The sequence below is a fragment of the Drosophila guanche genome, unplaced genomic scaffold, assembly GCF_900245975.1.
Source record: "Drosophila guanche unplaced genomic scaffold, DGUA_6, whole genome shotgun sequence".
Lineage (NCBI taxonomy): Eukaryota > Metazoa > Arthropoda > Insecta > Diptera > Drosophilidae > Drosophila > Drosophila guanche.
Window position 1 is genome coordinate 2,436,416 of NW_022995745.1, and position 21,072 is coordinate 2,457,487.

A 21,072-nucleotide genomic window follows, 5' to 3' on the forward strand; every position below is an offset into this window, starting at 1 on the left:
TTGGCAAACTGACTATGACACAAAAAAAAAACTTGAATCCTCTCACTTTAATTATTTATTTATTATTATATTATTATTTATTATATTCTCTGGACCATTTTTATATCGATATTTGGTTGATAATTTCACAACAATTATTAAGAAAATAAACCAAAAAGGGTCACTAAGTAATCAATTTATTGAAACTGTTTAGATTTATCAAATGCTTAAGATGTTCTAGTTTCTTCTATTATTTCTGCAATTAGATTTCATCGCATGGCAGTGATAGTTATCGGCTATCACTATCGATAGCGGTGGGCCGACACGTGCTGGCTAAATTGTTTTCCTTTTATTTATGTGAACAAGAAACGCAATTAAAATGAACGAAACAAATGGAAAAATCAAATATATGGTGGCGGACACCACGGCATTTATCAATGCAGTTCCGCTGAATGTAAGTCAACTTGAGAAATCAAAGATAACGCCTGAAACCAACAAGCTGAATCCGTTCGTTTTCAGGAATACGCCGAGAGTGTGCTCACCGTGCCCGATGTGGTGGCCGAGGTGCGCAATAAACGCCAGATCCGCCGCCTCTGTGTTCTTCCCTTTGGCCTGGAGGTGCGCGAGCCGCGCCCCGAGAGCGTTAAGCACTGTGTGGAGTTTGCCAAGAAGACGGGCGACTATGCCAGCCTCTCCGGCATCGATCTGAAGGTGATCGCTTTGTCCTACGAGCTGGAGAGGGACAATGTGGGCACCGAGCATCTGCGCACGGAGCCCGTGATGGCCCAGACCATTGCCTCCAAGGAGGAGCCCAAGGAGATGCAGGAGGCCAACACAAAGCGTCTGGTGGGCTGGTACATGCCCGAAGGCGAAGAGGACGATGACGAGGATGAGGAAGAAGAAGAAGATGATGATATTGGAGAGGATGACGATGAGGATGTGGAGGACAAGTCTGTGGATAACGTAAAAGCTGCCATTGAGGCTCAGATCGAGGGCGTGGAGCTGCCCACTGAGACAAATCCAGAGACAAAGGAGGACGAAATCTCCGAGGAGGACCTAAAGACGCTGTTGGAGCAATTGAGTTGTGAGTCCGATGCCCCGGAGTGCGATATGCTGGTGGCCCAGACCAATACAGAAGATGATGAGTTGGACCAGGAAGCGGAACAGTCGGCCGCCAGCGTATCCAACAGCCATCAGGACGATAACGTGGGCGACGATGGCTGGATCACCCACTCGAACATCAGGAGCGCCAAGAAGGCGCTCGAAGGCAAGGTGGAGTCCGACGCGGTTCCCCTGGTGGCCTGCATGACCACAGATTACGCCATTCAGAACGTGCTCAAGCAGATGAATCTGAACCTGGCCGCCCTCAATGGGCGCATCATCAAGCAGCTGCGCACGTACATCCTCCGCTGCTATGCGTGCTTCAAGACCACCAGCATCATGACCAAAGTGTTCTGCCCGAACTGCGGGAACAAGACGCTGAAGCGCGTCGCCGTCAGCCTGGACGAGAATGGCAAGCAGGTGATCCACATCAATACGCGTCGTCCGCTCACGTCCAAGTACAAGAACCAAAGCCTGCCCAAATTCCATGGCGGCAAACATTCGCGCAATCCCATTCTGTTCGAGGACCAGCCCATGCCCCGCCAGATGCCGTCACGCGTGGCCAAAACGAAGACCAATGCCATGGACGAGGACTACATGGCCGGCTACTCGCCATTCGTGCTGCGCGACGTCGACTCCAAGTCGGCCATGCTCCGCTCCAAGGGCAATCTCAAAGAGTGGGCGCGAAACAACAACTTCGAGGAGGATCGCCGTCGCAAGCACTACAATCGTCTCTACAAGTAGCGGGGTGGGGCTGCGCGTCAGGGTGGGGGTGGGGTCCATAGCTATAAGCTTTCCTTTATCGTGTAATCTGTGTTTATTTTTGAATAGTAAACGCTTTCTACACACACACGCGCGAATTGTGCTTTATGGATCTACAGCCGGATGACCAGCTTGGCGCCGTAGGCTGGCAGATTGAGTTCGTATTTGCGCTGCAGGGCAGGCGGCACAAAGCGTCCGCCCAGATAGTGATGCTCGCCCTTGAAGTGCTTCGCACAGAGCTTGGGCGCCGTCAGGGAGATGAGCAGCTGCGGCTGAAAGTCGGATTCGCTCTGCTTACCCTTCTCCACGTCCCAGCCACTGGGTATGTCCACGCTGGGCAAACAGAGAGAGTCGAGTGAGAACTGGCATACAATAATTCGGGTACTGCTCCATGCTCACCTGGCTATTGGCAGCTTGGTTTGCTGCATCATCTTTACCAGGGGCACGAAATTTTCGCGCACCGGCGGCTTGAAGCCAAAGCCAAATAGGGCGTCCAGAATCAAGTCATAGTCCTCCTCGGCAGCAGCCACTGAGGGGCACTTTTTGATGTTGGGTATCTCCATGTGGTGGCACTGGTTGGTCAGATTCTCGTACAGCGCCATCAGTGTGGGCTTGGGATAGTAAACGGTGGGCTGATAGCCCATCAGGGACAGGTGACGGGCACAGACCAGTCCATCGCCTCCATTGTTGCCCGGCCCACAGACGACTAGCACTCGCGGGTGGGTTTGGGCGGGAAAGCACTCGGCAACCGCATCGGCACAGCTTAATCCGGCCAGTTCCATCAGTTGGCCGACATGGAACGTGTCGAACAGGTCAATGTCCAGATCGATGGCCTCTTTTTGTGTCAGATACTTGACCATGTTTTGGCTGCAAGACTGCTGCAAGCTCAAATTACGCTTTAATTGTTGTTTTTGGTTTTGTCTCTGCTGCTGCTGCGGATTTCCGATAAATGCAAAATGCGCGAATGACAACCGGCTTTGTGTGTTTATTGTACGCCAAAGCAGCTGACAAGTCCTTGGGATGCAGCCATTCCACCCGAGACACTGCGAGCTAAGCAACCGCATAATTCATTTAATTTAGCACTTAAATCATTGGGAGTTGACTTAAAAAAAAAAAACAAAATAAAATTGCAGATTATGCAGCTGGACAAAGTAAATCTATCGATATCCCGTAAGCGATAGTTACTGGGTTTTCAGTCGATGACCCGCAATTTGAATAATTCAAATTTATGGCCAACACTTTATTCTTAAATCAGGTACACACTAAAGCTATCAAAGGAATACAACAAAATATGCTCTTTCAGACGACCTATTGGCCCCGAGGATTGATGTGACGCTGCTGGTGCATCTCCAGGGTCTGGCGAGTGACGCACGGCTTGTTGCATTGGGCACAGGCGTAGGGCCAGAGGCTCTTGTCATGGCTACGCATATGGGAAGCTAGTCGCTCCCCGTCGGTGAAGCACTTGGAGCACACATCGCAGCGGGAGGGCAGCTGCTGGTCTCCGCTGGCGTGCAGCCGCTCGTGCCTCAGCTGGGACGCATGCGTCCCGAAGCGCTTCTCACAGTGGACGCACTGGAAGCGCCGCTGGCCCTCGTGCACCACCCGCACATGGCGACTGATGGCGCTCTTGTGTCGGAAGAGCTGCGGGCACTGCTGGCACTTGAACTTCTCCCAGCTGGGGTTGTGTATGCGCAGATGGGTGAGCAGCTCCGTCCGCGTCACCTTCGCTACGCCGCAGTGCTCGCAGACGTGCTCCTTACGCTGGGCATGCCGCTTCAGATGCTCCCCTAGGGCATTTTTGGTGCTGTACTGCCGGTTGCAGTGTTCGCAGATCAGACGCTGCACCTCCTCCAGCTGCTGCTGTGCAGACCCGCCGACGCTGCCGCTGCCGCCCTGGGACGGATGGGAGTTGCGCATGTGAGATCGAAGCTGCTCATAGCGCGTGAAAGACTTGTCACAGTCGCGGCAGAGGAATGGCTTCGCATGGCCCTGGTGCACGCTGCGGATGTGCGCCTCCAGGTAGGGCAGCTTGTAGACCTGCTTGCCACACTGGTCGCAGGTCAGGGTTCCCGCTCCTCTCTTGCTGGACGAGACTGAAATTGAGGCGTTGTCAGCTTCCTGTACGGCTGCATCTGCGGACTCGAGCTGGTCAAGCTGCAGCTCCTCCTGCCCGTCCTCCTCCCCGCTGCCTGGTGGCTCGACTTTTATCGCTACATCGCTGGCCAGCTGTGGAGAGACGCTAAGAGAGCATTAGTCATGTGAATAAGTGTGTTGGGCATTAAAAAATATTGTTATATCAACCAGCTGTGTTTCCAAATGATGGGACGACTGTTGCTGTGCTTCCCCCTCGGTGCCTGTTGCCGCGGAGCCCTTGGCCTGCTCTTGGAACAGTGGCGTCAGCTTATCGTTCGACTCTTTGGCGACCTTGCACAGCTCTTCGAAGTACTCTATGGCATTGTAGCAGAGGGCGCATATCTGCTTGGGGAAACCTTGGGGCTGCTTCAGCACATCGATGCCGAAGAACTTCTTCAGCATGTGGACCGAACGTGAGTGGAAGTTCTCCACACTGTGGTCGGAGCGGTGCTCCTTGAGATCTCGCAGTTGCCGTAGGCATATGCGGCATTGTCTTGCTATGTTGGCAATGGTGAACATTGTTCAGGCGCGGCCAGTTGCGTTGCGCACGGAACGCCCGAAAGGAGTTATCAGCAGACAAAACTTAGTTCTTTGATCTTCTTCTTCGCGGAATCCAACCAGTGGTCAGTGGGCTGGGTGTTGGTGGTGTTCTTTGCGTTGCGTTTAGAGCTGAAGATGCAGCGATAGTAAGATATCGATAATGCTACTGCTAGCGATGAGCGGTGACTTCTGTGGCGTGACTACTGGGGAGCAGTTTTATCAGTTTTAAGTGGAACGCATATATCATTGCAGCACATCATAGTATTTTATTTATTAGGCTTTTATATCACCTTGTTCTTAATCTGCAGCACAGCCACCGCTAGTGATACTTTATTTTGTATTACCATTAAGCACATTTTCCAGAATAGTGCACTTGGTAACGAATATTAACGTTTCCACTGGCATTCTTCTAATTGCTTACAAATTACTACGCCGTGACTGCCTGAAGTGAGTGAAGTACCAACCATCGATATTTTTCCCATACTCTCGCTAGGGTTGTCACATATATTAATAAAATAACTTATCGGTGATACTTTTTCTTCGAAAACATATCAAAAGTATATAAAAAATATCGCAAAAATATCAATATTTTGATATTTTGGCAAAAAGGTATCACGTCATCGATATATTGATATGTTGATATATTTTTGACAGCCCCACCTCTCGCTTGGCAAATGTGATTTTTTGTGTGGTCGTTTGAAGTTTCGGAAATAGTTTTGCTTAATTTGTTTATAGCTTCTGAAGTAATTGGAACACGATGTCACTAAATCCACAGTACGAAGAAATTGGCAAGGGCTTTGTGCAGCAGTACTATGCCCTGTTTGACGACCCGGCGAACAGAGCTAGCGTGGTCAATTTCTACAGCGTAAGTGTTTCTGTGTTCGCTTTTGTGCCCCGGACGCTCCAGCTTGTGAAACTTTGCAGAGGTGTCGCTGCAGCAGCGGCAGCAACAATTGTGGAGCTGCTCTCTGCAGCAGCTGCGCCTCCTCTTGGCGCACAGGTGACGTGCGTTGCGCCCTTGAAAATGTGCGCCTCCTCTCGTTCGGCCTCATCCGAAGCGGACACAAAAAAGGGCGCGCAAATTCACAAAATCCCTTATATGCTGAGGCCTGGGTTGATCTCAGGGGGGGGCGCCTCATCTAATGCCTCTTCTCGAATCTTCCCATAGGCCCGGTCTGGTGTGACACATACTCCCAATACACGCGCGCCCACACGTATATACAATGATATATGCCTGCATATATGTATGTATGTATGTACATATGCTGCGAGAAGCGTTTTTGTGTTGGTGTCTGTTTGTGTACATATGTATGTATGATGTATGATTTTTCATGAAACAATTCTCTTGCCAGGCAACAGAATCCTTCATGACCTTCGAGGGCCACCAAATACAAGGAGCTCCAAAGATATTAGAGAAAGTCCAGGTAAGTGTACCCATTCCCCTCCCACATATACAATACAATAAATACATCATTGAATCTTTATGAATTGTTTTAATGTTCCACAGAGCCTGAGTTTTCAAAAGATTACAAGGGTGATAACCGCTGTGGACTCGCAGCCCACCTTCGATGGAGGAGTTATCATCAATGTCCTGGGACGTCTGAAGGTAAGGCACTCCAAGCCTAACACAATCGCCAGGCGGGGGGAGCAATCGAAAAAGGTCTCGGTGCAATTTCGAAATTGTTCAAAAATGTACCGCTACGGCTTCGTCGGCTCTATCGGGGACGGAACGCTTTTCGATTGCTTTCGCAATGCCTGCAGCAAATGTATACCTATATATATAAATATGTATAAATATATATCGTATATTTCAAATGAAAATTTAATTAATGGAACAACAACAACAACAAAACCGCAGACCGACGAGGACCAGCCGCATGCCTACATACAGACCTTTGTGCTGAAGCCCGTCGGCGGTAGTTTCTTTGTGCAGCACGATATCTTTCGGCTATCGCTGCACGATGTGTAGCCCCCCGGGCCGCCGTCCTTCTCCCACCACCAAGCGAGCAGTCGGGCACGGGCCAGGCCAAGTAGAAAGAGAAGCGACACTTTTGTTGAGTTTACTGCAAAGAAATCCAAGAATACCTCAACTTCAACCTCAACCCAGAAACCCAACTAAGACACAAAGCCCGACCACGACTCCAACTCCGTCTTCGTATCCGTCTCCGTATCTGAATCTGAATCTAACGTAAATCAGTAACGTAACGAACGTTAATCCTAAGCGTTAACTCTGCTGTTTGTCATTTTGCTGTTGCTGTTTGCGCCATCATCTCCTCCTTCTTCTCCTTCCCATTGATCTTCGAATTTTCAATATTCCCAAACCAATCTCGTGATTCTCTCATCAATCCCCACAATTAACATGTTTCACATTTTATTTTGTGCATGATTTTATTTGTTTCTATGTTGGTTTTAAACATAAAAAAACGCCCCTACTCGACGAGTGAGAGCACAAAAAGGGTTTACTCTTTCTCTCTTTCTAGTTCTGTCTGAAACTCGAACACTTTAGAAGCTAGATCTTGGCATTGTTTACCATAAAAAGATTAAATTGATATTTTAAGAAATATTAAAAAAAAACACTTGTAAGCCAGCAAAAGTCTCGTGAGTAGCGGGTATATCTGATGGTCGGAAAATGATTCCGGCCTTGGCGTTGTATCCTAATTACTCCCTCTCTCGGCTTGAAATTTGTTTATTTTTTTCCTCTTTTCAATTGATTTTTGCACGCCTTTTAAACGAAATTAAAAAAACCCCAAAGGGATTGAAGATCAATTATTAATTTTGATTGTGTTTCCACCTTTTGCAGTGCGACGATGATCCCCCGCATGCCTTCTCGCAGGTCTTTACGCTGAAGGCCAATGCCAACTCGTTCTTTGTGGCCCACGACATTTTCCGATTAAATATACACGATACTGCATAAGTAATATCCATAAAGATACATAACCACACCCAAAGATGCGGCGAAGATAAAAGAACTCGACAACAACTGACGATTATTTTCAACACCAAAATCAAGAAATAAGCAGAAAGCACAACAACAACACCAGCAACAATTCAACAAATATTCAACACCAACAACGGCTAGCTCAATCAATGGATGGGGTGGAGGTCCACGTCCATGAACATGCCCATACACTTGCACAGACGCATACGCAGCACCTCTGCAAGTTCTCACGTTTATCAGCTATGAACAAAACAGAATAAACAAAGAAATTAAATTCTAACTACTATTACAATGTAAACGACACGCAAATGAAATTAGCGTGTACCGTGCTCCATTTTCCATGTCAATGACTAATTTAAAAAGCGGACAATTTACTTTTTATTGAGACTAAAACTCACACAAAAACAACAATTATTGCACTTACATTTAAGCGAGTTTCGAAGAGAGTGTTTAGAGAGAGTTACTAACGTGTATGCAAAATGTATGAGCAATCTTAGATGCGTTTAAGACAAAAGCAATTGTAACCATCGTCCTCCGATGCGTTGAATAACAGAGAGGAGAGGCTAGATCCATGCGAGCTGCTGGAATTGCTAGCAGCTTCTCTGGTCTCACTCTCTGGCAATCCAACGCATCGATCAGACCCATGGAATCGTTAAAGACTAGATCCGAACGTATGCAAATGAAAACTAAGACCCAGTTTTGTGTAGAGCAAAGGCAAAGCAATCTGAAAATGTAACAATCATAGATGCATCAAGCGTATGCTTCCAATCGCTAGTGTCTCCAATTTGCAATTGTGTTGAACTCTAAGCATGCACCCGAGGTATAGCGCTAGAGTAACTATAACCTCTGAAGTTGTAATAATCTAAAATACACCACCATCAACAACATCAACATCACCGTCAGCACAGCATAGCACGTTGGGTAAGGGTAGAACTTGGGGGAGCTCGCGAGTAAATTGTTAGCTATTCAGTTGTATGTGTGGTTAGTGTTATTCTAAAGAGCGAATGTTTGAGTAAAAAGTATATAAATAAATAAAGTAAATGAACTCTGAATCTGAATCGACTTAACGCCTAATAAATGCATATGAAAGGAAAAAAAAAATACAAGTTTTGTGCGGCCTTCACTTCACTTGTCCCGAAAGGTGAAGATGGCATCGAAGCCAAAGAGCACGCCATTGACGATCGACAGTGAGGCCTTGATCAGCGCCAGGTCGCGTGTCCGTGTCCTGAAAGAGAACTCCCAGGCCTCGATGATGAACACACCGCTGGCCACAAACAGGGCGCAGCCCAGGACGCTGAAGAATATGTCGATGCGCTTGTGGATGGGTGCCCGCATCAGAACGCCTGCAAAAATGGAACCAGATGATGATGGATTGTTTATGGATTATATTAAGGTTATACTCGGAATGCTTACCAGCAAACACACCAAGTACCACGATAATGTAGCCCGTGAAGGTGCCGGTGGCCAGAAACGATGTCATAATATCCCGATCATTGAAGCTGTAAAAGTGCAGCACCAAACAGGCCACTGCAAACCCCTGAGAAGAGATGATAAAAGAAGCGAAAGGGCTCAACACTAAATGGGATCAGTGTTGGATCAGCTTAAGGGTAAGCAAATGGAATACCCATAAAACGATTAATCCTCATTTTGTTAAACTTCTTTCTAGGATTAAAAGCGTTTTATCCAAGTGGATAAACTTTAACATGGATTAAGAAGGCATCCATTTTCCTTTCGAGCACTTTTCATCAACACTTTTGCACTTTTGAATTTAAAAAAAAAACTGAATCACTTGAAAAAAAATCGTTACCAATTCCAGAAATTTGACCACATTGAGGTGACCCTTCCGCTCGCCGTGCGACATTTTGTGAAACTGTTGCCGTTGGTAATCCTCGAAGATGTGATCCAGCTTGAAGACGCTGGCCGATCCTTTCGATTCTACAAGTATGGATGGGACCGGATGGATGGGATGGTATCGGATCCGTTCAGCGTGTACGCGACCAAAGCGGAACGTAAACTGATTGCTGCTTGCCCCCGGGCTGCTGTGTGTGGCAAGCGAGAGTCAATGCAAATCTCTGATGCTCTGCAGCAGATCGGATTGGATGGATCCCCGGCGAATGAGCGCGAAATTAATTAATTACACTTTTGGGCGGCGGCTCGAGAGGGCCACAGAGGAAATAGGCTTTTCATTTTTGTGGCTCTGTTTATCTGCTGTTTATCGTGAAGTGGACACCGCCTGGCGTGCCTTCTGCTGTAAGACGGAACCACAGCCAGCCATCCCACGATATTACAGAGTGCACTTAAGGAAGGCCCTCTTGATTGAGTGCAGAGTGGGTATGGGCATGGGGAGGGAACCGTTGTGTGCCCCACCATGATTATTGTTATGTTGCGGGGCAGAGCATACATTATTTCTCCTATTATGAAATTATAATAATGTCTATTATGATGCCGCCCCACATGGCTAATGATTTCGTGCTAGAAGGTTATGTCAAGATTTATGCAGAGACTCTCTCTCTCTCTCTCAAATGGGCAATGGGGCCATTAGGTTAAGTTGCTTATTTTAAGGGGCAACTACTATACATTTAGATTCTTATGACTGGAAGAGGGAAATTTGTTTTAGTTGTATGTCTGATTTATCGCAGCCCCGATCGCGACTAGTTTTAGATCAGGTTTGCATCTATAACCCGTTTTCCGTCTGGCTCTGAATATTTTAGAGTAAAAATGCATCCAAGTCTATACCCGTTGATGTATTTTAGTATACTATTCACTCTTTAGACTAAAAAAAAACCCTTTAAAATGAATTTTAATGATGTCAATTGATTTCTCCATTACTAAATGGTCTCATAAAAAAAGCACAAAGCTTTGAAGCACCTGCTGATATGGAAAATCTATGTACCTAACGACCTACATATATATGGACCCTGCTTATCGCTGCACTCACTCGATTAATCCCCCATCCATATTTGTATGGGGATTAGCCGGGATGGGTTAGTACGTTTACGTTTCTAACAATTTTCCAGAACGAAAGCTAATTGAGCTTTGGAGCTTTTTGTCTTTGCAATTTTACGCTAATTACCGGCAATTTGTATGCTTTTGTTGTTTCATTAAATGTTAATCATGGAAAAACGGGTATTGAGTAAATGAATACCCAACCCCTTGGGAAATGATAGATCTGATCAAATGCACGCCAACTTTCATACAGACGGACCAGTGTATACCCCTTTTGAGGTGGCCGGTACAGGGGATCAATCGCAATATTACTAGTATTTCCATTACATGGCGTGCAACGATCGATTCAGTCTGCGAATGTTCGCGAAAGGTCCCCGGTCTCAGAATGCTGCATCCCGAGTTGATTTCTATGGAGAACGAGGTATTCCGAGTCTACCTCGGATGGACGGCGGTTCTGGTCATCAAAATCTTTGCCATGAGCATCCTCACGGGCCTCACACGCTTCGCAACGGCAGTAAGTGCACTTCCTTTTCCCTCTGTTGCATCGCAGCTGCAAGAACCTGTTGACACTACTTTGACTTAAATTTCGGGTAGAATTGAATATTTTTGTAAAATGAATAATTCAACACAGTTTAAGATTCCCTTTAGGGGTTCAACTCAGCTTATTGGTTCGGTATCAATGGTTGTCGATGGCTCTTGTCTTTAGCGTAGTGTCAACAGAGCATAAACTGTCTCGAATATTCCACATTTCTGGCTGTCTCAGAGTGACGCGGCACAATTGCTTGTAGTTTTGAGAGAGCTTTTCCAGCAACTGAGAGAGAGCGAGAGAGAGAGTGCAGCGACAGCAACAGCGATAGATATAAAGAAAACACAAGCATTAAAGCTCTCACAACTTTAAATTTCACAGCGTGTGGCAGACCTGTCGAGCGAGCCGGCAGAAAAAATAGAAATTATCTACAAATCTAAAATAAATCTAGAATCAAGTGAAAGATGGCCAGCATTGTGGAGCTACTTACCCTTAATAACCCCGTGTTCAAGAGCTATGTGTTCTGGACCGGCGTTCTGGTTCTCAAAATGCTGTTCATGAGCGTCCTCACGGCAATGCAGCGCTTCAAGACGAAGGTGCGTGTGTGTGTGTGTGTGTGTGGCTAGGGCTGGGGCTTAGGTCAAAGTCTACTTTAAGTGAAAGTCACTAATGGTGCCGGCGCTATCTCTCTATCTCCTGACATTCTAGACCTTTGCCAATCCCGAGGATCTGTTGTCGCCCAAGCTGAAGGTGAAATTCGACGATCCCAATGTTGAGCGTGTTCGCCGCGCCCACCGCAACGATCTGGAGAACATTGTGCCCTTCCTCATAATCGGCCTGCTCTACACGCTGACGAACCCCAGCGCTTTCCTGGCCATCAATCTCTTCCGCGCCGTGGGTATTGCCCGCATTGTCCACACCCTCGTCTACGCCGTGGTCGTGATCCCCCAGCCTGCGCGCGCCCTGTCCTTCTTTGTGGCAGCCGGTGCCACCGTGTACATGGCCTTCCAAGTCATGGTGACGGCTGCGTTTTAATTATTAGATTTACAAACAGCTAATTGTTAATGTTCTTTTTTTTATACATAAATGCATGTGTATGTAAAGCGCTGCAGCTGCAGCACACCGACACGTACATAAATACATTGTTTTTTTTTTAAAGCTCTGTTCAGACTAAGATCGAGCAATGGTGATCTCCATGCTTTTGATTTGATGTTGCTTCATTTTAATCATCCCATTGATTTAAATCCGCCGCGTAGCCGATTTCCAGACAGACCTTAATTCCTATCTGCGTTGTTTTTTCCCCCACGTAAGAAAATGTATCAACAGCATCTGATTTCCTTGTTCAAAAGCTATCTAATTGAAGGGAGATTATATTCAGGTTTGACGCTTGTGTAAACGTGTTCAATTACGCATGTTATTCAGAATTTATAATAAATCAAGTGTCATTTAAGCTGCAGCCAACGGTGTATATGCTTCTGCTGCACTTGGGCTGTTAACCGGTTCGTTTGGGAGCAGCTGCTTTGTGTAGCTGGCCTGTTTACACTAAGCTGCGGCAAGTCCCACACTACACTGCAGCCCTGGTATTTATTACCAACTCAATCCAATCACAGTAACTTCAACATGGTTGAATTAATTGTTTTATAAAATATTAAAATTTTTCAACAACTAGAAACAAGCTTGAGTAGTGTAAACGCTTGTGCAGCGCTCTCTTTTTTAACCGGTTCTTGTTCTCACTCTCTCTCTCTCTCACCTGGTGGTGTTGCCTGTTGACATAAGTATGTATATGAGTGTATAGAAGTTCTTCAAGGTAGGGGCAACTCAGTGATTGGCCTCTGAGTTATCACTTTGGAGATTTTTGTGAGTTCTGGCAAAGACCATAGAGAAAGATGAAAAACGCTAGACGATTTTCTTGCACTCGAATTTTTCTGCCAGACTGTTGAGCTGGCTCCAGGCTCTCTCGAAATTTAAGTTTTTAATATTATTTCCAAATAGAGAAATATTTCGAAACATTTCAATGGCATAGGTCCCTAACAAGGCAGCAAGCAACTCATAGTCATACCTATTATAGTGATACCATGAACCAGCAGCCCAAAAACATTATAACCCGAGTGGGGTCCGTTTCATTGGCACATCCATCGTGGCGGTCGGCACCAGTTCTCGCGCTCACTCTCGGTCCCCTCATTTGCCATCACTTCACACGTTTCGCGTTTTCTTCGCATTAGTAAGTATTGGTTTTAGCTGTAATCTGTAAAATTGAGCAGGTCTGATTCTTTGCTCTGGTCACTGCCAAGCTGCAGTTGCAGCCATCTCACACACTCTCCGTTGAGTAGCATTTGAAAATGCTAACGTCTCCCGCATCGACCTCTCGATGGCTAGAATACCGGCTTTTTGGCAACGAAAATACACTGAGTAGGGGCAGAAACATGTGCTTGTCTATTTTTTGCCTGTGCCTTTTTTTGTTGGAGTGGAAACAAGAATACACATGCTTACACATGTGTACATAAGTGAGAAAGTGTGTTATATGAACCTGTGTGCATGAAAATAGATAATCAGGAGAGCAGGAGAGCGCAGCTAAAGTCCAGCTACAGTAAGAGCTTTGCATGTCTCCATTTTTTCCAGCGTGAGTGCAAAAGGGAGAGGGGAGAGGAAGCAAGAAAATAAGTGTGCTTACACTGGGAAAACAGTTTAGCATATTTAATATTACTATTAGTGTACGGACGCTTTTGACCCGCTGTAGCGCACTTCAATGTAGAACCCATGTGGAACAGGCCCCCTCACCGTTTCATATTTACTCAGTTTCGAGTAGCGTAAATCACTGCCACCTGACGGCGTACGTTATCTATAATGAATGCTCGGTAATATGTGCTAAGTGGTATATGGCACTCTCTACCCAAACAGAAGCAAGCGACGGCACACAATTTAAGACCTTTTCTTATTACTTGGGAAAACAATATTCGGAAAGATATTCCCAGGGGGATAACTAAAAACCGATTCAATGTTTCCCCACGCTGAAATTAGATCTATGTAAGATCATACGCCATCTCAAGATAAACTCTGTAATGGAGAAACGGAGTCACACTTTCAGGCTCATTATAACAGTTTTACCTACATACATACATACATATGTATGTATGTTGGTCGCTCTCTGAGAAAGCACCTGATTGACTCTCTGCGAGCGGCTCAGGTAGCAGTTCTAAGCAAGATACATTTGGTACTAAGGTGACGTCGCTCTCTCAGTTCTCAGAGGGACAAGCGATGGTACTGTTGGTCCTGTTGTTGTTTTCATGCAAACTGACAAACTATCGAATGATCCTCAAAAGAGAGGCAGGTGCGGCGATGACACTTAATTTGCTTGATCTTGCGTCAGCCAGTTTGGTAAGGAAAACCTTGGAGACTCCTCCGCTCTATTGTTATTCACCCCCAAAGCAGACATAGGGAACTTTTCAACCACGTCAGTGTCGAATAAATATTTCCGGACCTGACCTTTTGCTTTTGATTGACCCACGATAATGCAGCCTACCATGAGATGACAAGAAATGCTTAGAAATCTGTAGCTTGTTTTTGTTATTTGGCTGATTAGGGATCAACAGAGGCCAGCGGCCAGCGGCCAGCGGCGAGATATTTGCGTTAGAAGCCATCTGGCATGTGGTGTTTAATCAGCATTCAGCAATCAGTAAGCAGCATTCAGCATTCAGCAGCTCTTATAATTATTATTCCACTTCCGCTGATTTCATTCACGTAGAGAGATGTCAGCCAACAAGCCGTACCAGAGGCCCGCCGATTACATTGATCCTGGCACACCCTCCAAGTGCAAATGGCATCTGGGTACGAAGGAGAGGTCGCCGCACACGCAGCGTGGCATTGCACACAGGCAGAAGATCACACCGGACATCCTCGAGGTGATTGGCTGCACGCCGCTGGTGCGGCTCAACCACATCCCGGCAAAGGAGGGCATCGAGTGTGAAATGTGTAAGTAACCAGTAATCAGAGTCCTTTTGTCTGCTCCTTTAATATGCATTAAACGATTCCTTTTGATAGATGCCAAGTGCGAGTTCCTGAATCCCGGCGGCTCTGTGAAGGATCGCATCGGTTACCGCATGGTGCAGGATGCCGAGGAGCAGGGACTACTCAAGCCAGGCTTCACCATCATTGAGCCGACGTCCGGCAACACGGGCATCGGCCTGGCCATGGCATGCGCCGTCAAGGGTTACAAGTGCATCATCGTGATGCCCGAGAAGATGTCCAACGAGAAGGTGTCGGCCCTGCGCACCCTCGGCGCCAAGATTATTCGCACGCCCACAGAGGCGGCCTACGACTCGCCCGAGGGCCTCATCTACGTGGCCCAGGAGCTGCAGCGGCAGACGCCCAACTCGATTGTGTTGGATCAGTACCGGAACGCCGGCAATCCGTTGGCACACTACGATGGCACGGCCGCGGAGATCCTCTGGCAGCTGGACAACCAGGTGGACATGATTGTGTTGACCGCCGGCACGGCCGGCACCATCAGCGGCATTGGCCGGAAGATCAAGGAGCAGGCACCCGCCTGCAAGATCGTCGGCGTTGATCCCTTCGGCTCCGTCCTGGCCCGCCCCAAGGAGCTGAACAAAACCGATGTGCAGTTCTACGAGGTGGAGGGCATCGGCTACGACTTCCCGCCCACCGTCTTTGACGATGGTGTGGTGGATGTGTGGACCAAGATCGGGGACGCGGACTGCTTCCCAATGAGTCGCCGCCTAAACGCCGAGGAGGGTCTGCTCTGCGGCGGCTCCAGTGGCGGCGCCATGCAAGCCGCCCTCGACCATGCTCGCAGCCTGAAGAAGGGCCAGCGCTGCGTGGTGATCCTGCCCGACGGCATACGCAACTACATGACCAAGTTCGTCTCCGACAACTGGATGGAGGCGCGCGGATTCAAGCAGCCCGTGAACGAGCACGGCCACTGGTGGTGGAATCTGCCCATTGGTCAACTGGAGCTGCCCGCGCCCGTCGCCCTGCTGCAGTCCAGCGCCACAGTGGGCGAGGCCATTGCCCTGATGCAGCAGCATCGTGTGGACCAGCTGCCCATGATCGATGCTGAGGATGGGTATGTGGCAGCACATCCTCAAGGGAAATTCCCTCTCTAACGTCTCTAACGTCTTTTCAGCTCCATTTTGGGCGTCGTTGGGCAGGAGACGCTGATCAATCAGATCGTTAGCATGAACCGCCAGCGAACAGATCCCGCACTGAAGGCGCTCAACAAGCGAGTGATTCGCCTGGAGCCCACCGAAGTGCTGGGCAAGCTGGCCCGCATCCTTGAGGTGGATCCGAGTGTCCTTATTGTGGGCAAGAGCGCAGCCGGCAAGCCGGAGATCAAGTCGCTGGCCACCAAGCTGGATGTGACCTCATTCATTGTCTCCGAGAAGCAGGTGAAGACGGTGGCGGCCAATGGTAATGGCACCGCCACCAACGGCAACAGCCACTAGAGAGAACTTTTCCTATCCATACATGAAAGGAGCAACAGAAAACCACCTACCAGAATCCCAGTTTGTGTCCCATGTACTGACTGTAGCTGACCAGCTGATAACTTATTCGTCTAACTACTACCAACTCGCATGCATTTGTCCATTTTATAATCAAAACGAAGAATTTTAAATATACACACAAATTTGAATTTGTATTTGAATTGAAAAAACCGTTGCAGAAGGTGCTGCCAACTGCGCGCGAAAGGTGATCGTAGATGACGCTCGGTCAGATTAGTTTGGTATAAGTCCACTAGGTGGCATTAATAGGCACTAAAAGACGCCAGTGGGATCGTGCAAATAAGTCACTAGATGGCGGCAATGATGGTTTATAACTATGAATTTCAAAATGTTTTCCAAATGCCAACAAATTTGTTCCAAGTGCGAAAAACAATTCAGCTTAACAATTCTTCTTGCAGATTCATCTTTCTGCAATTTAATGGGAGCTTTGGTTGGTTTATGGGCTAAAAATTTCAAATTGATGAAGATCCCCACCCCAAAAAAAATGCACAATACTCCAGTTTCAGTTGTTCAGGTTTGTCATAGGAGTACATATAATATATAATTCGATCTTTTCGCTTACACAATGTAGGATATAGGGGGCGCTCGCCTTTCGATGGCAACTCACTAGAGCCCACACACACACACACACAGTGTAGAGAGTATGTGTTTGAGTGCTCCTGCCATCATTTACAGTTGGGACAAATACTAGAGGCAAAAAAAATATTAAGAAATGACTTTAAAACTAAGATTATGCCCCACAGGCATAAATGAGAGAGAGAGGCAGCTAGAGAGCGAGACAGGGCGCGAGATTACTAAATGCGGTTTCCGTAAGATAGAGAGGGATAGGGAGAGGCTAATATACAAGTACACACCCACACAAGAGAGACAGAGATAGCTAGAGAGGGAGATGGAATGCTTGAAGGGTTTCATGGGCGTATCGCCCCCTAGACCCCGCGATTGGGCAGATCCTTGACCTTGTAGATGCGCACCAGCCAGTGCTCCGTGGTGTATGCCTCCTCGAGGACATCCAGCTCAAAGTCCTTGTTGCCGATTTCAGCCGCACGCACCCTGTCATAGCCCTGGGCCTTGCCACCTTCGGTGTACATCTGGCCGAAGCGATAGTAGCACATCTTGTACATGAGGCAATTGAGGAGCGTGGGTGAGCCCTCCTTGTCGACACGGAACTCCCCGTTGGCCGCATAGTAGTCCTTCTCCTTGATGTGCGCCCCGCGATCCGTGCTGCCGCCGATGCGCACCATCCACAGGAACTTGTTGATATCGTCCGAGGAGTAGCCGGTGAGGCCGCCAAAGATCACCAGCACATAGTCCACATCCAGTTCGCGCATTATCTCATAGGCCTTCTCCTCGGACGAGGCCATGGCCTGGCCAACCCGCGATATATGAGTATTATTCCACGTGTTGTTATCCACCAGAATCGTGCGATTGGCCATCGCTGTGATCTGATAGCCATAATCCCACCAGGACATAATACGAGCATCCTGAAAGTGAGAGCAACAGATGAGCGAATTAGTTGGGATTCATTTTCAAAGACTTGAAGACAACTTCGAGATTTAATTTCGTCAGATAATTGTTTTAGTACTCATTATGTTTCATACTCTTCCTATCAAGAATTTACAAAATATTCATCATTGAAGGGGGTTTGGGGGGGATTTAGTTTTAGAATTGTTTGCCTTACCTCTGGTGTATTCATCTGCAGCCAGTAGTAGGCCTCTCGGAAGTCGTCGAAGATGATGCGACCACCGTCATGGGAGCGTGCACTGAGCACAATGCTGGGCGAGGAGTAGGCCTCCGAGGTGACCCACGTGCAGTGCAGTGTGTAGACAATCAGCATCATTGTGATTATGCCCACGAAACCGATGGCCACCTCGCTCTTGACGCCACCCGTCTGCTGCTCGAGCTTCTTGTGATGCCGCTTGCTATCCGTGGGCTTGGCGGCGCCGCCCGCGTCCACGCTTTTGATGTACTTGGCCAGCAGGTGCGAGATGGCGATGCCCGAGAGCACACACATCACGGGAGCGAGCACCAGCATGAGGCGCACCATCACACCGGCAAAGTAGATGCTCGTCACGCCATACAAAATGATGAAAATATTCGAATCGGTGAGCTTCGAGAAGCAAAAGTAGAGGCCAGCGGGAAAGAGAAACACCAGAATCTGCAAGGAGAATGGAATCGAAAAGGATTAGTTGTAGCAGCAGCAGTGGAGGATCGTGTGCCAGAGGGAGTGTCTGCCTTCAGCGATCAAAGTGCTGGGTAATCATGCAATGCATTAAGTCGCAACTCATACGCATCGTTGGTTTTCATCACTGGCGGAGCAATGGCAATCCCCCGTCACCCACAGAGCAGTAAGCAACCCACAAAACGCACCTGAAGATCAAAGTAAAATGATGACCAGGAGGTGGGCTGATGCTCCGACACGGAGGCAATGATGGGAATGTGATTCTTGGCATAGGACGGATCCAGAAGCGAGTAGAAGCGTCCCGTCCAGGGCGACACTTTGCCGGTTATCGTCAGCAGAGTGCCCACGACCAGCACCAGTGTGAGCATGCTCGACACCAGCGTCTTGAAGAGCAGCTCAAAGTGATCCTTGGGTATGCGGGAGCGCAGGTAGTCCACAAACGCATGTATCTGGCACAGACCAAACACGCCAAGGGCCTGCAAAAGAGCAAATGAGAGAGAGAGAAGCATTAAATGTCTGATCTTTCACTGAACAAAGCGGAGGGGAATGTAATCGAATCTAAGGATCAAATCAGTTTGGTTTGTTCGTACTCATTATGTTTCATACTCTTCCTATCAAGAATTACAAAAGTAATCATCACATTTGGATCCGAGAAAGGGGGGAGGGGACAGCAATTCAAATTTAAATTTGCACTTACCAGCATATGCTCGGAACTCTGAATGGGCTGGAAGCCCACAAACGATATCTGCATGGAGAGTATGGTGCCGACGCAGTAAAGCGTGCTGTAGGCGATGTAGATCCTGTGCGAGAATCGTCCGGTGATCATCAGGGCCAGCACATGCAGCGGTATCAGATTGATGAGGAACACATAGCCGCCCCACGATGACACCATGTAGAAGTAGGCCAGTGCGGACATGGCCGACCAAAAGATGGTGCCCGTCTTGACCGCCTTTATCCACAGATAATAGGTGAACAGCATGCAGAAGATGGCAATGCCCTCGTTGTCGTAGGACCCGGCCACCGATCGTGATATATATCCAGGCACAATGGAGATCAAAGCGGCAGCCACCAGGCCAGCACCAGTGCTCTGTAGGGATACAAGAGTTACAGCCACGTGCACGAAAACATAACATAACCTCCAACGGAGGGACTGGGGAAACTTACATGAATTTCCTTGGTCAGAGCGTAGGTGACCAGCACGGTCAGGGAGGAGAAGAAGGGGGCCAGGAAGACGCACACATTGCGTATGTCAATGGTGATGTTCAGCAGCCACATTATCCGGTACAGGGCCGCGGATGTGAGCATCAGCCCCGGGTAGATGGTGCCGCCGATGATGCGGCCCAGCGGATACCAGGCGCGCTCATCGAACCAATTGTGGAACTTGTAGAAGCCCTGCTCGGCCAGGAACCGCGTGGTGCGGTAGTTGAAGTACGGATCGAATTCATGGATCACACTCTCGAAACGCAGCACGGAAAATAGGCGCGTGGCGAAGGCTGCAGCCGGAAAGAAAAGGAGGAGAGCGGTCGATTAGGCACAAATGTTCGCTTATCGATTCAATGACTATCGATAGGGGGGTGCTTGAACTGGTTTGCGGTGAGCACGAACCAGCTTTGAATGTTTGGTTCTTTTTTCCAACACGCCCACACACACATATTTAAGATTGTTGAAATGCATTTCGTATGCATATGGCGGTACTTACACAGTACAGCAGCCAGTATGAGGATGACCAGCCTGAGCAGATGCTCCTGCTTTTCCCAGGTAAGGAGACCCTTGGCCCTGCTGGCGACGCTACCGACGCCTCCGCCAATGTCCACGGCCATGGTTTTGCCGGTAGCTGTATGCCGGTTGCTGGGATTTCGGGTGTTGCGGGACAGAACTACACGTAGGTAAGGGCTCGGGTTACAGCTCCAATGCACGCGCTTGTCCTGCACATTACCTGCACTGGCTCACAGTTGATGATGGGACCAAAAAATATACTTTTAAACTGCGCGATGGAACAATATTCGTGGCAGGAACTCAGCAGTGGTAGGAATGTTGGATCGTTCATGAACGAACAATGAACGCCATTGTCCCCGTGAATTTGATGGTTTTTTGTTATCGATATAAGAAGCGCATTTATAAAAACGTTGCAAAGTGAGTTACTTAGAGAGGGTATTATCATAAAATATTAGTAAACATACCATTGTGAAATGCATCAACAAGTGAATTATTATCAGTGTTCAGTCAGAGTATATCAACACTTTTGTCTGTTGTAAGCGTTGTTAGATCTGATGTTCCAATGAATTTGACTCTACATACAAATATCGGTAGTTTTGTGCGATAGATAGAATGAATTCAGCTGTTGTAAGCGTTCATGTTATGTTAAGAAATCGTTATGCTTGGTGTTCTAACCATTGTTTTCCTCAGTTTCCAACAAGAGTTGCCCATTATCTTTGACAGAAAAATATTTTTT

At 47.7% G+C, this 21,072-nt stretch overlaps 8 protein-coding genes and 2 non-coding genes across 13 annotated transcripts; 4 read left to right on the top strand and 6 right to left on the bottom strand.

The window, feature by feature from the left end:
• Positions 1-280: 280 nt before the first annotated feature.
• LOC117581283 (RNA-binding protein NOB1) lies at positions 281-1,895 on the top strand. Its single transcript, XM_034268304.1, has 2 exons — positions 281-433; positions 499-1,895. The coding sequence occupies exons 1-2, from the start codon at positions 359-361 to the stop codon at positions 1,822-1,824; spliced, it is 1,401 nt and encodes a 466-aa protein (XP_034124195.1). The 5' UTR covers positions 281-358; the 3' UTR covers positions 1,825-1,895.
• Positions 1,896-1,918: 23 nt separating this feature from the next.
• On the bottom strand, positions 1,919-2,939 carry LOC117581294 (NAD(P)H-hydrate epimerase). The gene is made up of 2 exons (XM_034268331.1): positions 2,242-2,939; positions 1,919-2,175 (listed from the first exon to the last, which is right to left on the bottom strand). The coding sequence occupies exons 1-2, from the start codon at positions 2,904-2,906 to the stop codon at positions 1,956-1,958; spliced, it is 885 nt and encodes a 294-aa protein (XP_034124222.1). The 5' UTR covers positions 2,907-2,939; the 3' UTR covers positions 1,919-1,955.
• A 128-nt stretch (positions 2,940-3,067) lies between these two features.
• LOC117581290 (zinc finger protein 420) lies at positions 3,068-4,652 on the bottom strand. The gene is made up of 2 exons (XM_034268323.1): positions 4,144-4,652; positions 3,068-4,068 (listed from the first exon to the last, which is right to left on the bottom strand). Exons 1-2 carry the CDS (start codon positions 4,492-4,494, stop codon positions 3,151-3,153), a joined length of 1,269 nt encoding a protein of 422 aa, XP_034124214.1. The 5' UTR covers positions 4,495-4,652; the 3' UTR covers positions 3,068-3,150.
• A 513-nt stretch (positions 4,653-5,165) lies between these two features.
• LOC117581297 (probable nuclear transport factor 2) lies at positions 5,166-7,861 on the top strand. Of its 2 annotated transcripts, XR_004573643.1 has the most exons (5): positions 5,166-5,380; positions 5,868-5,939; positions 6,023-6,121; positions 6,374-6,703; positions 7,316-7,452. XR_004573643.1 is itself a non-coding variant. In XM_034268337.1 (4 exons), the coding sequence occupies exons 1-4, from the start codon at positions 5,273-5,275 to the stop codon at positions 7,427-7,429; spliced, it is 393 nt and encodes a 130-aa protein (XP_034124228.1). In that variant the 5' UTR covers positions 5,173-5,272; the 3' UTR covers positions 7,430-7,861. The 2 variants fall into 2 exon arrangements, 1 of the variants encoding a protein (XP_034124228.1); XM_034268337.1 differs by lacking the exon at positions 6,374-6,703 and having other exon boundaries at positions 5,173-5,380; positions 7,316-7,861.
• On the bottom strand, positions 7,813-9,460 carry LOC117581298. The gene is made up of 3 exons (XM_034268338.1): positions 9,261-9,460; positions 8,867-8,990; positions 7,813-8,796 (listed from the first exon to the last, which is right to left on the bottom strand). The coding sequence occupies exons 1-3, from the start codon at positions 9,312-9,314 to the stop codon at positions 8,579-8,581; spliced, it is 396 nt and encodes a 131-aa protein (XP_034124229.1). The 5' UTR covers positions 9,315-9,460; the 3' UTR covers positions 7,813-8,578.
• A 1,284-nt stretch (positions 9,461-10,744) lies between these two features.
• LOC117581295 (microsomal glutathione S-transferase 1) lies at positions 10,745-11,971 on the top strand. 3 transcript variants are annotated; one of them, XM_034268333.1, is made up of 3 exons: positions 10,745-10,865; positions 11,474-11,521; positions 11,634-11,971. In XM_034268333.1, exons 1-3 carry the CDS (start codon positions 10,785-10,787, stop codon positions 11,958-11,960), a joined length of 456 nt encoding a protein of 151 aa, XP_034124224.1. In that variant the 5' UTR covers positions 10,745-10,784; the 3' UTR covers positions 11,961-11,971. The 3 variants fall into 3 exon arrangements, with proteins under 3 accessions (XP_034124224.1, XP_034124223.1, XP_034124226.1); XM_034268332.1 differs by lacking the exon at positions 11,474-11,521 and having other exon boundaries at positions 10,745-10,913; XM_034268335.1 differs by lacking the exon at positions 10,745-10,865 and having other exon boundaries at positions 11,283-11,521; positions 11,634-11,960.
• A 1,028-nt stretch (positions 11,972-12,999) lies between these two features.
• On the top strand, positions 13,000-16,558 carry LOC117581282 (cystathionine beta-synthase). Its single transcript, XM_034268303.1, has 4 exons — positions 13,000-13,146; positions 14,668-14,894; positions 14,964-16,005; positions 16,066-16,558. Exons 2-4 carry the CDS (start codon positions 14,672-14,674, stop codon positions 16,382-16,384), a joined length of 1,584 nt encoding a protein of 527 aa, XP_034124194.1. The 5' UTR covers positions 13,000-13,146; positions 14,668-14,671; the 3' UTR covers positions 16,385-16,558.
• Positions 16,559-17,004: 446 nt separating this feature from the next.
• On the bottom strand, positions 17,005-20,690 carry LOC117581281 (dolichyl-diphosphooligosaccharide--protein glycosyltransferase subunit STT3A). The gene is made up of 7 exons (XM_034268302.1): positions 20,557-20,690; positions 20,320-20,496; positions 19,785-20,113; positions 19,318-19,707; positions 18,809-19,096; positions 18,120-18,596; positions 17,005-17,922 (listed from the first exon to the last, which is right to left on the bottom strand). Exons 2-7 carry the CDS (start codon positions 20,438-20,440, stop codon positions 17,368-17,370), a joined length of 2,160 nt encoding a protein of 719 aa, XP_034124193.1. The 5' UTR covers positions 20,441-20,496; positions 20,557-20,690; the 3' UTR covers positions 17,005-17,367.
• LOC117581668 lies at positions 17,997-18,079 on the bottom strand. The gene has a single exon (XR_004573667.1). It is a non-coding gene; the product is annotated as a small nucleolar RNA Me28S-U3344 (small nucleolar RNA).
• On the bottom strand, positions 19,185-19,267 carry LOC117581667. Its single transcript, XR_004573666.1, has one exon. It is a non-coding gene; the product is annotated as a small nucleolar RNA Me28S-U3344 (small nucleolar RNA).
• Positions 20,691-21,072: the final 382 nt, after the last annotated feature.